Source organism: Corylus avellana, chromosome 4 (assembly GCF_965113065.1).
Source record: "Corylus avellana chromosome 4, dhCorAvel1.hap1.2, whole genome shotgun sequence".
NCBI classification, from domain to species: Eukaryota; Viridiplantae; Streptophyta; class Magnoliopsida; order Fagales; family Betulaceae; genus Corylus; species Corylus avellana.
The window spans coordinates 4,975,069-4,992,455 of NC_142493.1; the positions used below are offsets into that span (position 1 = coordinate 4,975,069).

The 17,387-nt window shown below is 33.8% G+C and overlaps 4 protein-coding genes across 4 annotated transcripts; 1 reads left to right on the forward strand and 3 right to left on the reverse strand.

The window, feature by feature from the left end:
• The first annotated feature begins 1,982 nt into the window (after positions 1 to 1,982).
• LOC132179210 (uncharacterized) lies at positions 1,983 to 4,935 on the forward strand. The gene is made up of 5 exons (XM_059591878.2): positions 1,983 to 2,636; positions 2,721 to 2,819; positions 4,032 to 4,102; positions 4,200 to 4,262; positions 4,350 to 4,935. The coding sequence occupies exons 1-5, from the start codon at positions 2,573 to 2,575 to the stop codon at positions 4,644 to 4,646; spliced, it is 594 nt and encodes a 197-aa protein (XP_059447861.2). The 5' UTR covers positions 1,983 to 2,572; the 3' UTR covers positions 4,647 to 4,935.
• A 2,010-nt stretch (positions 4,936 to 6,945) lies between these two features.
• LOC132179155 (pathogenesis-related leaf protein 6-like) lies at positions 6,946 to 7,431 on the reverse strand. The gene has a single exon (XM_059591804.2). The coding sequence runs from the start codon at positions 7,426 to 7,428 to the stop codon at positions 6,946 to 6,948; it is 483 nt and encodes a 160-aa protein (XP_059447787.2). The 5' UTR covers positions 7,429 to 7,431.
• Positions 7,432 to 8,812: 1,381 nt separating this feature from the next.
• LOC132178713 (pathogenesis-related protein 1) lies at positions 8,813 to 9,612 on the reverse strand. Its single transcript, XM_059591231.2, has 2 exons — positions 9,366 to 9,612; positions 8,813 to 9,242 (listed from the first exon to the last, which is right to left on the reverse strand). Exons 1-2 carry the CDS (start codon positions 9,592 to 9,594, stop codon positions 8,941 to 8,943), a joined length of 531 nt encoding a protein of 176 aa, XP_059447214.1. The 5' UTR covers positions 9,595 to 9,612; the 3' UTR covers positions 8,813 to 8,940.
• Positions 9,613 to 12,903: 3,291 nt separating this feature from the next.
• LOC132178515 (pathogenesis-related protein 1) lies at positions 12,904 to 13,663 on the reverse strand. The gene has a single exon (XM_059590946.2). It carries the CDS (start codon positions 13,616 to 13,618, stop codon positions 13,133 to 13,135), a length of 486 nt encoding a protein of 161 aa, XP_059446929.1. The 5' UTR covers positions 13,619 to 13,663; the 3' UTR covers positions 12,904 to 13,132.
• Between the last annotated feature and the right edge of the window lie 3,724 nt (positions 13,664 to 17,387).

Here is a 17,387-nt window from a genome sequence, read left to right on the forward strand (position 1 = left end):
CCAGCCACCCCTTTGGCCAAAATGAGGTGGCCGGCCACCTTCCCTTTTATTTTATTTTATTAGTGTTTTTATTATTTTTAATTTTTAATGAGTTTTTTTTTTTTAAAAAAAAAAACGTACTTTTTCACTGCTCAAAATAGTACCGTTTTGGGCAACTGCAGCTATGCGGTAGTGAAAAACTATCGCATAGAAGCCAGATCCCATTAATATACCATGAATTCGACATGTGACATTTAATGTTGACAATTTATGATATAATATGCAAAATTCGAAAATAAATCCAACAAAAAATTAAGGGAAAAATGTAAATTCAGTCCTTGTGGTTTACCTGATTTGCAATTAACTCCTTGTGGTATCAAAATGAACTCAAAGGTCCTTGAGGTATGCCAAAAAAATAATTTAGTTCCTACAGTCAAATTTCGTTAATTGATTTAACAGATTCTAATAGCGTAAAACATTAGAGCCAATATAATTGTAATACTTATCCCATTTAAGTCAGTGTCATACTAAGGAAATTTGTTAAATTAATAGACGGAATTTGATTATAGATACTAAATTATATTTTTGGCATACCCAGGGACCTTTAAATTCATTTTGATACCACATAGAATTAATTGTAAATCAGATAAACTACATTGACTAATTTTACATTTTTTTTCAAAAATTAATAAAGTTCAAAATTTAACCAAAACTAGGGGTGGGTGCCGGCCACGTTAGGCCGGGTATTGCCATTTTGGACACCCAGCCCGCAACATACGAGTTTTAGAATTTGTACCTGTTACCTGGCTACAGAGGCCATTATTGGCAGTGTGTTGGGTTTGCGGGGCAGGTAATGCGGTTATTATGTGAAACTTTTAAATCCAATGCTCAATGAGATATCCAACCCCAAAAGAAAACGAATTAGGATCTTTTGCATTTCAAATGAGGGGTATTTGTGTTCCTTCAAAAAAATAAAAAAACAAAAATATTACTTCACTATAACTAACGAGATATTTATTATCTAAATCATTTGAAATGAAAATTATAGTTAGGGCTGGCAATTTTGACACGACCCGCGAACCCGACACAAACACGACACGTATTGGGTTTGGGCTTATCGGGTTCGGGTCTTAATCAGGTCACGTATTGGGTTTGGGCTTATCGGGTTCGGGTCTTAATCGGGTAGACCCGATTAAGACACGATTTAATTTGTGTCTGGCGGGTTGACCCGCTAGACACGTTTAATAAATGGGTCTAGCGGGTTAGTCGGGTCTGGCGGGTCAATCGGATCTGGCAGGTCAATCGGGTCTGGGGGGTCTCGGGTGACCCGCCAGACCCATTTAATTAATTAATTTATTTTTTTTAAAAAAAAACTTATGTCTAAGTTCTAACTAAGTTAACCCTAACACTTACCGACTCACTCACGGCTTCATTTTACTCTTCACTTCACGACTTCATAGTCTTCACTTCACTGGCCTATTCCTTGTTTTTCCGTTACTTTTTCTATGTGGGTCTATATATTAAAACATTATATTTTAAATCATTATTTATATATTAAAACATTATCTTTTAAAACTTTTTATTCTTCTTGGATGGTTAGAATAAATTTGACTAGTCCTTTGGCCTAAGAGATCCATTTATTAAATTATTTTTTCCAATTTTGATTATGGATTTTTTTTTAAAAAAATTTTTAATCAGGTCGGGTCATGTCGTGTAGTGTCGTGTTACCTGTTTAGCGCACGAGTCTTGTCGGGTCGTGTCTACCCGATATGACCCGGTTATGCTAAACGGGTTAAGCAAGTCGTGTCGGGTTACCCGGATATTTTCCGTGTTATAATCGTGTCAGACCTGCTAACCCGTTTAACTAAACGGGTCGTATTCGTGTTTCGGGTAATCGGGTTGCAGGTCTTAACGGGTTCTAATCGGGTCTACCCGATTACCCGTTTGCCCGCCCTATTTTATAGCTAGATATTGCAAGAAATTGAAAATCCAACCAAAAATTTACCAAAATAAAAGCAACAAATGAGTAGGGAAGATGGGGGATCACCGATCACTCATGGTCGAAGATCTAATCAAATAGACGCCGTGAACTCCGTTTGAGCATAGCAAGGAAGGCTCAACAAAGAGATCAGCAATGCGGCGAGGCCTTGAATTGGTCTCAGAGTGAAGCAGTGGAGGTCCCTCCTGTAGAAATCAAGAAAAAAACAAGAGGGAGATGGATGGATGAAGAGAAACTGAGAAAGACCAGACGGCGTACTGCGGATAGGGTTAGGGACTAAGGGAGGAAAATTAGCGGATCGGGGCGGGTAGTGCGGGTTTTGCGGGTATTTGCCCACCCAAAACAGAGAAAGACTATCGACAAGAGAAAAGGGAAGGGTTGAGAGACTTAAAATCAGACCCCTTAGCGCCGCTCCCAACATACACCGGCCTCCTCTGCGCCGCCGCTTCTCTCTCTCTACACTATCTCCACCGCCCCTTCTCCCCCTTCCTTTCTGGACAACCTTACCAGCTCCCGCTGATTGGCTTGGCGTCCTCTTGTGGCTCCTCCTCCTCCGATTTTCCACCGACTCTTCTCGGCTCCAACTTGTTTTCGATGGGGCATACAAGCAAAGACCTTCTGCAGTTAGAGCGCAAGAATTCCTCCACCTCCCCATTGGGTCTCTCTCTATTTCTCTGTTTGTTGTTTTGTACGTGGTTGCAGATTCCTCATCTAACTCTGTGTGTGTTTGTGCTTTGTGCAGAGTCTACGCTTCTTGTTTGCGAAAAAGACTCGGTTTCTCAACCCCAGAAACCCCTCCCTCATGGAAAGCCCATCACTGCCCCTCTTCCCAAAAGCGAAGGTACCCATCTGAATTTTTCTCATTCTATGACTTTATCAGCTAATATTATGTCCGAGTCGAAGAGTAATCTTATTGATTTTTCCCTAATGTGAGAGATTGAAGATAGTTTAAATTGTGTTTGAAGTTTGAACGTGTTTAGAATCTACAACTCGAGTTGCTGGTCGTAAATGTTTGTGTGCGGAATATTTTAAACTATACTTAATATCTATAAGATGATTCTAGTTTAAAATTTAGGTGACCCGCTTTGATGTATGGTTGGTGACTTTGCAGCTCAAATCTGCCATCAAATCTTTTCTCCTTTTGTTGTATGATAGGCGCTTTTCTGTTCAATTTGTTTGTATGTCAGGTAGTTGGAACATTGTTACTTAGCAGCCTAATCTGAACACTTGTGTAGTTTATTACTTACTTTGATTTCTAATGCAAAGGTGGGTTCGGTGAGGTCATTATAAGATCGTGTATTCTTGTTGAAGCATGATTGATATGTTGTGTTTAATGTGGTGTATTTGGAAAGAGCGGAATGCATGGTGCTTTGAAGATAATAGAGACTTTGGTCGTAGAGCTGAAAAGGATTATGTTCAACGTTTTATACACATGAATAAAAACACATCTCTTTTTCTAGTATTTCTGATCTTTTGAACTTTTGTTCCATCTTTGTTTCCTAATTAGGGTTTTTTGTTTTTCTTGTATGCTTTCTTTGTACTAAGGTTGCGCTTTTTGCGATTTTAATGAGATTGCATTACTTGTATATATATATATAAAAAAAAAATTACATGGAAAGCTTTCATGGAATTATAGGTCATGATGTCAAAATTTATAGTTCACGAAAACTGTTTATAAGGTGGATTTGTCTTGGCCATTGAGAAGAACTAAGGTTTCTCGCTGTGATGTTTTCTTTTTTCTCAAAGACCATTTGCTTGGATTTGGAGGGTACCATGTGGTCTTTCTTGTTATAAGTGATATATGCATAGGTAATGGAGGAGGCGTTTTGGAGAGTTCAGACAGGCATTATTCAAATAACCAAAAAGATTAATGAGCTTTGGTGCCAAAACTTCCACTTTCTACATTGGATACATGTATTTTGATATGTTCAGAAGATTTAAAGTTCCCAACACCCTTCACTGGATGAATTTTTTTATTAAAATAAAATTGAAAGGAAATAAAACATTGATGCTTCCTAACAATCAGTGCTTGATTTCTTCGCCTTTGCTGCAGTTTTGGGAAAAGTGAAAGACTTCTTAGGAGTGATATCAGAAGATAATGTAAGGCTTCAGCTTGGTGCAAAGGTTGTGCTTTGATCTTTTACCCAAGCTGTATTGTTTTATTGGATTCCAGTGTCTTTTTGTTATCCCTACCTGTTTTTAACGTTTCACCAAAATGCAGGACAATTTTGAGAACTGTGATATTGAAGTGCTCACTGGAAATGAATCTGAAATCATTGAAATGGTAATTGGGGGAATCCCACCCAAAAGAAAATCCACTCTTGCAATCATTGAATTCATAACCGATTTTTTAAGTTCATCTTATTAACAGGATTTGATGCTTGGTGTTGCTGATCTTCATACCCCTGAGGCTGTTGCTGCTGCGGAATCTGCAATTGCTGGTTATAAGTCTAAGATTCCATTGGCCGGGAGCAGTAGTGGAACAGATTCAGAAGATAGCAGTGGTAATGACAGTGATGATGACGAAGAAGATGACAATGGTGATAATGATTCTAAGGATAGATGCTCTCATTTGAAACTCAAAAGGTCAAAGTTTGGTCGAGATAATTCTTCGAGCGAAGATGCCAGTCGGTCAGAAAAGCAACCTAAGATTGTTGAACTTTCATGAAAGCTTTCTAGTGAAAGAAGTCTGGATCCAGAACTGATGTTGTGAGATTTCTTCTAGTTGGAGTTCTACCAACGAGGATGGTGATCGGAAGCCGCAAGTTCTTGTTTTAACATGTATGGTGAGGGACAGTATGTAAGGTCAAAAAGGCAGAGATCCCCTCTACCAAAGGCGTGTAGTTTTCCGCATATGATCTAATACATGTGCACTCGTCAATCTTGCTTAAGAGCTTAATTGTGATTGTGTCGAGAAATAGAGTTTTTGTCTATAAAAAAGAATAGGGTAAAGTCCACATACTCCTCTCAAACTATCACCCAATTGACAATGTCCTCCTAAAACTACCACCCAATTGACAATGTCCTCCTAAACTTTCAATTGTGACAATGTCCCCTCCAAACTACCAAAACATTGTCAATGTCCTCCCCCAAGACTAGCAATAAGACAAAAATGCTCATATAAATTTCTCATTAAGACAAAAATACCCCTATAAATTAAATTTTTTTTTTTAAAAAAAACGAAAAATTTTAATTTAAAAAAAAAAAACAATTTTTTTAAACAAAAAATTTTAATTTTTTTTTTTAAAACGGAAATTTTTATTAAAAAAATTTCATTTTATTAAACGAAAATTTTTATTTAAATAAAATTATAAAACAAAAAAAAAAAACACAAAAAAAAACCAAAATTTTCAATTTTTATATATAAAAAAAAATCGAAATTTTTTTAATTTTTTTCTTATAAAATTGATTTTAAAAAAAAATTGGCAAACGTTTGGATATATATATATATATATATATATATATATATATATTTGTTTGTTAGTTTTAGGTTTTTTCTAGAAGTTTAAGTTTTTTTTTTTTTCTTAAAAAAAATTTACTAAGGGTAATTTCGTCAATGGAGGGAACATTGATAATTTTTGGTAGTTTGAGGGAGACATTGTCATAATTGAAAGTTTGGGGGGGACATTGTCAATTGAGTGGTAGTTTGAGGGGGTTATATGGACTTTCGCCAAAAGAATAAGTATGTAAGAACTCTTTTTTAAAAGCCTCATTTTTAAGATTCTCAAAAAACAAGTCAAAAAAGTGATTTTTCATTTTTTTTTTTTTACACCAAATGGATCTATTTTTGCTTGGCACAGTTTTTCAAGTACTAAAAACACTTTTTAAATTTCTTAACGTAATTCCAATCAGGTTCTTAAAATCAATATATATATATATATATATATATATAATCAATATACACCCACAACTCAATAAATGAGGGCTATTAATCTTTATGTTCCACAATTCATGCAAAAAACAGAGTATAGTGATTTACTTTCAACCTGATTCATTGCCTACTCTGACTTTTTGAGAGATTTGGCTACTCTGATTCATTGTTGGAGATCTAATTTTAAGTTTTTTATAACAAGAAGAGAGGAATGAAGTTAAATCTAGACCATTGAAAAAATTAGAGCGCAGACGTACATTTTTTAGGACATAAAAAAGTATAATATATCTCATCATTTATATTTAATAAAATAAAAAGTTAATAATAAAGTAAATATAGATGGTTATTGGTCGTAACATATACACGAATGTCTATTAACAAAACAAAAAGAGTATAATAGATTAGATTTGTGGACGTTTCTACAAAGTAACACTTATGGTACTAGAATTTACGTCATATCGAGCATGTTATCACTTTTTAAATTGGTTTATTTTGCGGCAACATTGAATGCTATTTAATCATTAGTAAAGTGAAAGTAAACTAAGGTAGTACAATAATAATAATAATAATAATAATAATAATACCTCAAACTAGAGGATCCATTTATCAAATAAAAAGACTCATTTGTTACATAACTATTATATTAAAAGGTTCGTTTGTAAACGAACAATATTATAAAAGATCCAAATATGCCATACTATATTTAAAAAACTTTGGATCAATAAATAAAAGTAAGTACATGAATATGACGTGTCATGATATATCTATGTATCAGGGGATTGTGGGACAAAAAAAAAAAAAAAAAAAAAAAAAAATCCATTTTTTATTGAGATCATACATATTCTTTATTTGTCTTTATTTTATATTAGAAGATACAACTTAGAAGTGATTTCAAAAGGATTCAAGATCTCCAGCAATTTGTTGTTTAGATCGTTGTAGCAACTATGAGAGAGCTTTTATAGAGTCCACCTGCCCAAACAGGAGGGATGGGTTGTTTGAGACTTGCTCGAGTTGATAGTTTCGTAAAGGCTCTCTCACATTTGTTGCAATTCAAACATCAAAATTGTTGTAAATCTCTATCCGATTTGAAGCTTCACTAATAAGGACGTTGTCCAACATAATTGCCCGGGGGATCATAGTTGCAAGTGACAAACCACCAACCATTAGTGCATTGAACCCTTGCGCACCCTAGACGAACTGATTTACGCCACACGACTTGAGTATAATGCAAGCACTCTCCCCCAGCACAAGAATTGTTGTTGTAGACATAACAAGGCTTCTCTGCCACCCACAAGTTCACCGCCGCCATCCCTGTAAATGAGCCGCTGCCTTTTGCAAGGTTCTCCCCATAATCCCCGTCAGAATGCACAAGATTGCAGTCCCCAATCCTAGAGTTTGAGTAGTTTTGAGCATAGGCTGCCACCGTGCTGTCCCATGTGATATTTGGGACCCCTACTTGTCCTCGAGCCACATTGTGAGCATTGAGGTAGTCTTGTGGTGAGTTTTGGGCATGAGAGGGGTGAACCATGGCTAAGCCCACAAGGCAAATAAGAGCAAGTGAATGTTTAGATAAATCCATAATGGTTAGTTTCTTTATGAATATGAGAATCGTATGATCATGGTAGCTACTTATAGTGAAAAGTGTGATATAATTTTATTTTTATTTTTTAATTATTTTTTATTACCAAGTACTTAGAATGTTAAAAAGTTGCAAAGTTCTCCATTTTAAGCAACTTAAAGTTACATAAACTTCCCCCTTGGGCATGAACACTTTTGGTTAAGCTTGATGCAAGCAGAAGGTGTTGAACACTTCAAAATAAATCACATGCTCTTCCTTTTTCCATATGAAGAAAGCACATATTTTATCATTTTCCCCTTTAGAATAATAGAGAATATGTGTCACTTCCAATTTGCTTAGAACAAACTGAAACCAGATTTCTTCAAGCATCACAATAGGTAAACACATTAATATCTATCCTATTCTCAAAATTGTCTAATATTCTACCGAGAATGTGAAAAGTGATTGAGGTGGGATTGTCAGACGGCCACGCCATGCTCTATGAATTCTATATTAAGGAAGCAAACCAATTTCTTGTCGGCTCCTCTCCGGTTGGCATCACCCTGATAATCTTTTCTTATTTTGTAGGTGGTGTGTCGAAGGTCCAACTGTCTAAAAATTTACTGTATCAAGACATTGGCAAAAAGACATTGGCCTCTCTCCATGCTACTATAATTTTGATCAACCTTGATTATTATTATTATTATTATTATTTATTTATTTTTTATCTTTTAATTTTTATTGTAAGTGATATGTGTCATAATATATATATTTGATGTTTATGAGGCTGTGCACTTTTTTAACCCTAGAAACTTATTTGTTTTTTGTTTTTGGCTTACTTTAATGAGTATTTAGTTGCTTTTAAAATTTGATGGAGCTGTCGTGTTTGTCGACATAGCTCCAAACGATATGAACCAATTGAAACAACGGGCTGGATAACACAAACAAAGAGCCTATAAACCACTGTATCAGGTAAACAGTTTTTCCTTTTTAATCCCTAAGAAAAAAGCACAAGATCGAATATTGGATATTCTTTTGGTCATCGACAACACAGGCGGCTATTGCTAGTTCCTTAAAGGGCACGACTCGAGTCAATTAAACAAACAAAAAAAATGAAAGGAGATAAGATGGACCTACTCTCATTTTCAGTTTTGCTTTTTTTTTTAATTATATTCTGAAATCCTCTTAATTCCTTATATATATATATAAAGGCATCAATTGTTAGATCTCTATTTGATCAAGAAGACGAGATTGGTCATGATACTTATAGGTTGCATTTGGAATATCACTTCAAAAAAAAAAAAAACAGAAAACGGATCCCTTCTTATTTCTAAATAAATCCAATAATTACCATTAATTCTTTTGAGAATAATGACGTTATAGCAAGCTATAATATTTTTTTTTTTGAGCGGAGCAAGTGATAATAATTTTATTCATTGGGCATGCAACGAAAATTACATATTCCTCTCATATTTTTCTTAATATATGATCAATAATACATGCATAACTTATTTTGCATCATTTTACAGCACTCTATAGGTTATTGATGCCTAGAGGCTGTCGAAGAACTCTAAGATAGGGACGCTGGTTGACATAATTGCCCGGAGGGTCGTAGTTGCAGCTGATAATGGTGCCACCGCTGTTGCACCGCACTTTGGCGCACCCCAAACGGACCGAGTTCCTCCAAACCACCTGAGTATAGTGGCGGCACTCCCCGCCAACACATGAGTTGGAGTTGTAGTTATACTTGGGTTTCTCCGCTACCCACATGTTCACAGCAGCCGTGCCGGAGAGGTCGCCACTCCCCCATGCAAGGTTCTCCCCGTAAGGCCCGCCTGATGTTAGAATATAAAAATGATTAAACTCATAACTTCCTATATAAGTTTAAGTTCAAATCTCGTATAGTAGTCTACTAGCATCTTTTATCAGCTTAAACTTTTACGATAAATGGTGATTACCTGAATGAACAAGCTTGCAGCTACCTTTGAGTTTGTTGACATAGTTTTGGGCATAAGAAGCTACCTTTGCATCCCATCTCACGGGGCCGACACCGACCTGCGCACGAGCCGAGTTGTGAGCATTAAGGTAGTCTTGTGGTGAGTTTTGGGCAAGGGAGACATGAACCATGGCTAAGCAAACAATTGCTAGTGAAATCTTAAACATCATGATCATGTTGGTTAATTTCATTTATGAACAAAAGGACATGAATATGGGGTACTATATATATAAGGATATATAGTGGAAGAGTACCTAAAAAGAAATTCATTTAAAAAGAAAAAGATATATAAAAAACATGCATGTAGCCGCCGGGAACGCTCCACTTGGACACAAATAAGATAAGATTGAATATTAGTAGCACATCCATATAGACTTCTGCCCCTCTTCATTTTCTACCAATGAAAGATACTGGAGCTTGTTTTGCATCAATAATTTATGAAAGACAAATTATATATATGGTGTGATGATATACAGTTTTTTCCTTTCTTAAGAAAAAAAAAAAAAAAAACACTTCCGTTTTCCTTTTTCTTTTTATGTAATCTTAAAAAATCACATGATCTTTTAAAATTTATTGAGTAGTGTTTAGGAGAATACTAGCGTGCATGAACAGTGTACACGCCAGTGTTCATATATTATTATTATTATTGTTTAAATAATATTTTAATAATATTATATAATATATGAACACTGGCGTGCACACTATTCATGCATGCCAGTGTTCTATCTCTTAGACACTACTCAAATTTATTTAATCTTTAATAATGGATTTGAGGGTTGTATGCATTTGAACACATGCACATAGATTTAATTAATAGAACACCGTACCAAGGCTCTTTAGGTTTCCCTGAGCGTACAATGTTTTTTTTCTTTCTATTTTTAAGTGTTTAGTATGACAAAATATTGTAGTCAAATCGAAAATATTTTTTTTTTTTTTTTTTTTTTTTTTTTTTTTTTTGTAACAAACCGAAATCCATTAAAGCATTAAAAAGTTACAGGACAGACACTTAAAGCTAAAAAGCTTAGACATATAAACCCAATCTAAATAGACTATAAACTCTTTAAAGTAGATGAAGATGGAAGTCATCTGCGAATGCAGCCCGAGAAAGTAACGTGGTTCATTTTTATTTTTTTAAATCGTGAACAATTTTTTAAGTTTGAGCTTCTTAGCTCAAATCGCAGGAGTTTGCTAGACCACTGTCAGCATTCTTCCATCGCTCGATTTTTGCAGGAGTCAAGCGCTAAAAAATGCTTCACATAAAAACAAACGGACCCCAAGTTTAAAGAAAAAAAAAAAATACCTCTAACATAATTTGAAGTAAAACTTTTATTTTATTTTTTATTGGATTGGTGTTAGAGCATTCCCAATGGAAGAGCCATATTTTTATGTAAAATGACTCTTCAAAACTCACTTTTATCTAGTTTAGCTAAGCCATTTTTAAGTGTCTACACATCCGATTAGTTATATTTCTAAAAAATAGGTGGGAAAAGATTTGAGAAAAAGATAAAGCAGGAGAGAGAAACACTAAAAAATAAAATGGCTCCCTTAAAAAGTGCTGCTACATTTAACTTTTTTTTTAGCTCTTCTAATTAAATATCTATTTTACATACATTTTTTGCTCATCCAATGTGGGAGGTTTTTTGAACATTTGAAGAGCTATTCTAGATAAAAGTAACATTTGGCTCTTCCATTGGAAATGCTCTTAGGGAGTCAGAAACCGTAAACTGGTTAAACAGATTTTCAGGCAGCCAAAGATGACCCTAATTCTATGCCATCGCCTAAGACCAAAAGGAATATTCCCACTAAATGCCTTTAGATTGGCCGCCATTATCGGGTAGATAAAGGAAGGAACGAGTGAGTCATCATTATTGTCACTTTTTTTTCTTTCTTTTCTTTTCTTTTTCTTTTCCCTTTCTTTAATAAAGTTCATGGGAGGGGGAATTACTATAGTTGACCTGTTTTGATAAACAAGTGGCCTCCAACTTGTCAATTTTTCTCTGCAAACAAACAATACTTTTTAATGGCTAAATTGTAATTTTAAAGACAAAATTCTAATTTTATAAAACTTTTAATTACGTTTTTAAAAAGCACGTTAAACTACTTAGCATCCATTATGTTGGTTTGTGCAGTAGGGGATTATGGATGTTAAACTACTTTAAGTTTGATGTAAACACCTTTTATTATATTAATGCTTATTAGGGTGGCCCAAAAAGAAATGCTCATGATACCATTCTCGAATTTCGGAACATTCAATAGCCCTAAGCCCTTCAACTAAAGGATGCCATTACACTATTCTTCAATTTTTTTTTTTTTTTCTCAAACTTATTTTATTTAATTGAAATTTGTCTTCGTATGCTCTATTAAAACTTCATATATGATAATTAAAAATGTATACAAAAATTATGTATTTTAAGGAGATCGACAACTGTTGATTTAATAAATTAGATTGGTTTTTTAGAATAACATGAAAATAGTTATACCCTTTCTCTGGAGCATGCATATATCAAGTATGAGAATGACATACCTCAATTGTTCGACGACAAGCTTCTTGGTACATGCCTTAATTAAGAGAAGAAGAAAATTATTGTTATGTGTAGAGACACTGTATACCTCAACCTTTATTTTTCACAAATTGACATAATGGAGAGTCTAATAGGCGAAATCTACTTATATATAGGGTAAGAGTTCTAGTTTCCTCACGTGTCAACAAAAAATTGGCTCATCTCAATATCGGCCTAACAAAAAATACACGAAACAATCGACTATGTACTAGTCCATCCAAAACGAATAAATTCAACATAAATGCCATTAATCTAATTTGAAGAAAAACTTTGAAAAAATATGATTAATTGCACAAGAGGAGTGGGGTACACTCCAACGGAATTTATTTATTTATTTATTTTTTGAAAGAGTACCAATTTGCTCCCTAGCTAACACTTAATTCTAGACTAATTCTAGCTAGTTGCGTGTGAAATATGATTTCTCAAAGTTGGAAACCATGGCGTCATTTTTCAAATTTTTACTATACATAAATATAATTATAATTAAGCAAGAAATTTCAAAGTAAATTAACCATGGGGATTGGAGAGAGTACTCAAAATTCTACCGGAATTATGGGTCAGTCTAAATTGATTGCGGTGAAGGGCAGCCGGCGTGACAATTATGTCATAGTTGCGAGTTGAATTGATTAACTAAAAATTCAAACGGCTTAGAAAGAAAAGAGTGAAAAATTCAAAGATTTGGATATTTGTCACCATCAAAAATGGAAAATCCATTATTTTTCTTCCCATATCATACATTCACTTGAAGAAAATTATACAGAAATTACCATCAAATTAATCCATGCTTTTTAATATATTACCGTTGATCGATCATGAAGCAAACACTTAGAAAATGCCCTATATAGGGTATCAAATTATTACCAAAAAAAAAAAATTATGAAATTTGAAAATCGTAAATAAATCAACTTATTTAAATGCACCAGTTAGTACTAATCAAAATTCATTCAAAATCACATACTTCAATTGATTCATTCATTCATCAAGGCCATATAAGTACCAAAATGCATTCTTTTTCGAAGATGTTTATTGTTCCCTTACACATCACATCTCACAAAGAAGAAGAATTTTATTACATCCAACTAAAGATGGACTGCTTATTTATCGTAATTAAACATGCGCTTAAATACGTACGTAATAGGTGCTTATTAAGTGGTTGAGCGGGTAGGTCCTAATAAGGCTTCTGCCCAACATAGTTGCCCGGGGGATCATAGTTGCAGATAATGAATGTGCCGCCACTGTTGCACCGAACCTTAGCGCATCCTAGACGAACAGAGTTGCGCCACACCACCTGAGTGTAGTGCCCGCACACGGCACCCGCAGCACAGGAGTTAGAGTTGTAGTTATAGCTCTTCTTCTCGTCCACCCACAGCTTCACTGCCGCCGTGCCGGAAAGGTCGGCACTGCCCCATGCTATGTTTTCACCATAGGGCCCGCCGGAGTGCACAAGCTTGCAGTCACCAATACGTTTATTGGCATAGTCTCGTGCATATCCAGCCACCTTGTCATCCCATTTCAGAGGACCAACCCCCACAGCTGCACGGGCGTCATTGTGGGCTTTGAGGTAGTCTTGTTGGGTGTTTTGGGCAAAGGAGAGATGGAGTAGGGTTAAGCCAAAGAGACAAAGAAGAGCTAGTGGTGTGTTGCTCAAACCCATCTTTGTATGTAGGCTACAATGCAAAAACAACAATTGGATTGATAGGAAAATGAGGCATCTAGGATACGTATTTATAGGAATTTAGTGTGGAAAATTTTGTGATGGGGCAACAAATTCTACTAGGATTTTGAAAAGTATAATGTGTAAAACGTTACACCAATTAAAAAAAAAAAAAAAGTAGTTAGAGAGACCAAAACACCCATTGAACCAAACTCTATTTCCCATGTGATGTGGGGTTAGAATTATGCTTGATGAGCTCATATACTCCTCTCCTTTATCAATTTATTTAGTTTAAAAAAACCAAAAAACTGTTCCAATTTATTTATTTATTTATTATTATTATTATTATTTTTTAACTTTGATCGGATTCGTTTATTCACTCATTAGCTAAATATATATGTATTAAATCATTACTTATTCTAAAAGTTCAAGCTTATAGGTGATTTACTAAGTAATTCTAAGCCCTTAAGTGTGAGTGCAGACTTCCCTAATAAGTCAGGTCCAACATGTGAAACATTTAATTGAAATATGAGGTAAATTGTAGAGTCAAGAAACAAATTCAAGACTATTTACTTTGATACCATGTTAAATCAACACTTATCTAAGAGCTTAAGTTAATAAAAAATAGTAAATTTAATTATTCAATTAATATCATAACACTTCACTTCATGTGTGGGCAAACTCCTTTTTAAGTGAGGTCCAACACATATAATATTTAATTATGTTAAATCACTATTTATTTTAAAATGATAAGTTAATAGAAAATTGTAAATTTAATCATTTAATTAATATTGTTGCAAACCTCTTCATGTGTGGGTAAACTTCCCCTCATAAGTGAGGCCGATTAACACATGAAATATTTAATTGAATGAGAGATAAATGACATAGACAATGTTTGAACCTTTGATTGATAGGAAGGGATGCATGTGTTCATGTTTTTTTTTAAGAAGTAAAACTCAATACGGGAAATATTCAATTGAGATAGAAGTTGAATGGTTAGAGAGAAATTTCCATCACAAGACATTTGGCTTTGATATTTAAATCAACATTTATTCCAAAAACTTAAATTGACACGAAAGAATGAATTTCCTCATTTAAATTAATCAAAAAAGAAAAAATCCAAAATATTGATCAAACAGCAAGAATAGTACTAGAATACCCAAAGCCAATTCTCCTAGGAGAAGGTTGATGAAGATCTAGAAACAAAACTACCGATTCAAATTCTTAACCCCAAGGGGTTGGCTTGGTGGTCTAAAGGAGTAGAGCCTAGGGCTCTAAGATGCTCCTTAGTGGTCTTAGGTTCGAAATTCACCAGGTGCTACCTCCCCCTTGGGGCCACACCCCTTTGGTGAATAGCTAGTGACTTACCTAGTTCTGTGTAGGAAAATGTTCGAGGGTGTGGTGCACGGGACCGGAGGGTTTATTCTGCAAGGGTGGGTTCGAAGAGCCCTACCTTAAAAAGGTTCCTCGATTAAAAAAAAAAAAAAAAAACGGACCGATTCAAACACAGAAAGAAGATAAAACATTCATTGTACAATTTACGCATGTGGATGTGATTCGATGATGTAAATCTTATCCATTTGTAACTGTTTTAACAAATTATATGGGAAGAATTTTCTACCGTCAATATATATTATTCGTAAGCCAAATTAATACGTCAGGAATTCCATTAGATTGTGGGTGTTGAAACTTGACCTTGACTTTTAATTAACACTAACTATGGTACATTTAATTAAAAATGTTATCATGATGATATAAATCACTTTGATGGTGCATTAATCTAGTGCTAAATTGAAGGGACTTTGAATCGTGCATTCAGTTACCTGGCCTGCAAGCAAGTTACCACATATAAACGTATTTTCTGAGTCTTGCTGAGCTAGGTCCCAAATTGCTAGCTTTCAAAGTGCCGTGTTAGAAAGTTAACTTCCATTAGATTGTGCCGTGTTAGAATAAAACCATGGCAAATATCGTTAAAGTTGACTTCCTCTAATTGGACCAATCTTTTTTTAAAAACTCTTGATGGCAGTAACCACATAAAATGCCATAGCCTTTGGAATAAGAAAGGGTGCCGGAGATTCTTCTTTATTAAAAATTAAAAAAAAAAAATTGTAGAAAAATCTCTCTTCCTAGTCTTGCTAGATTTTGTTTTGTTTTGTTTTTTTTTTTTTTTGTTAAATTTTTTTGAGTTAATATTTAGTTTCTAATGCCTCAAAATTTATTTTTAGGTTTAAAACTAAAACCTAGGGATGGAAGGTTAACCCTTTAGGGATGATATCACTTAAAATGGATTTTATCATTCTAAATTTAGTGCTAATACTTCAAATTTAGTGCTAATACCTCAAATTTAAATTTTCCTTTAATATCTCTCTTCTTCAATTTAAAAAAATAAATAATAAGAAGAAGAAGAAGAAGAAAGAAAGAGGTCAGATGTCTCACGCTTGAGGCAGCCGAAAATCTCAATTTCAACTGCAGTGCATGGAAAATTAAGAAACAGATTCTGGTCTGATGGGTCGTCATCCAAGACCAAAACGGGTCAAGTCGTTGCCCTCCATGTGAAAATGGGAAAAATTTAAAGCCTCCACGTAAATTGAGGCCTTAACAAAGGCTACCCCACGAATTGAAATAATTAGCTGCATTAAAAAAAAAAAAGGGTACTTTGAGTAGGATAGAAATTTTCTCTAAATCAGTTTGGAGGAAATTTTTTTCAACTTAATTTAATAAATGCCAAGTGTCATATTTAACATGTTTTCTTTAATAATTTTAACAATTATTTATTGCCATTCTAGTAGTCTAAGAAGTCAAACATTATTTTTTGGGTAAAATCCACATACCCCCCTCAAACTACCACTCAATTGACAATGTCTCCCCCAAACTTTCAATTGTGACAATGTCCCCCCCAAACTACCAAAACATTGTCAATGTCCCTCCCAAGACTAGCAATAGGACAAAAATGCCCCTATAGATTTTTCAATAAGACAAAAATACCCCTATAAAGTCAAAAAAAATGATTTTTTTAATAAACGAAAAATTTTAATTTAAAGATAATATTTATAAAAAAAAAAAAAAAATTTTAATCAAAATTTTTTTATTTATTTTTTTAAAACGGAAATTTTTATTTAAAAAAAAAAAACTATTTTTTTATTTAGTTTTAAAAAAACAAAAAATTTCATTTTATTAAACGAAAATTTTATGTTTTTAAAAGAAAATTTTTATTTAAATAAAATTATAAAACAAAATTTTTTTCAAAAAAAAAAAACGAAAATTTTCTATTTTTATAAAAAAAAAAATCGAATTTTTTTTAATTTTTTTCTTATAAAATTGATTTTTTTTAAAAAAAAATTGGCCATCGTTTGGATTTTTTTTTCTTTTCTTTTTTGTTAGTTTTAGGTTTTTTCTAGAAGTTTTAGTTTTTTTTTCTTTTTTTAATTTTACTAAGGGTAATTTCGTCATTGGGGGGAACATTGACAATTTTTGGTAGTTTGGGGGGGACATTGTCACAATTGAAAGTTTGGGGGGGACATTGTCAATTAAGTGGTAGTTTGAGGGGGTTATGTGGACTTTTCCCTTATTTTTTTAAAAACTCAAATACTATGTTATATGACACTCGGTGGAAATTTGTGTCCATTTGAATATTTTAACGAAAATTAACGGAAAATTCAAACAAAATGAAATAATTAAAAATTCGATACTTTTAATTGAGAGTTTTCAAACTTTAGAAGGTAATGTCAAAACGAGGGAAAGTTGAAGGGATTTTCTAAAGTTTTTCCAA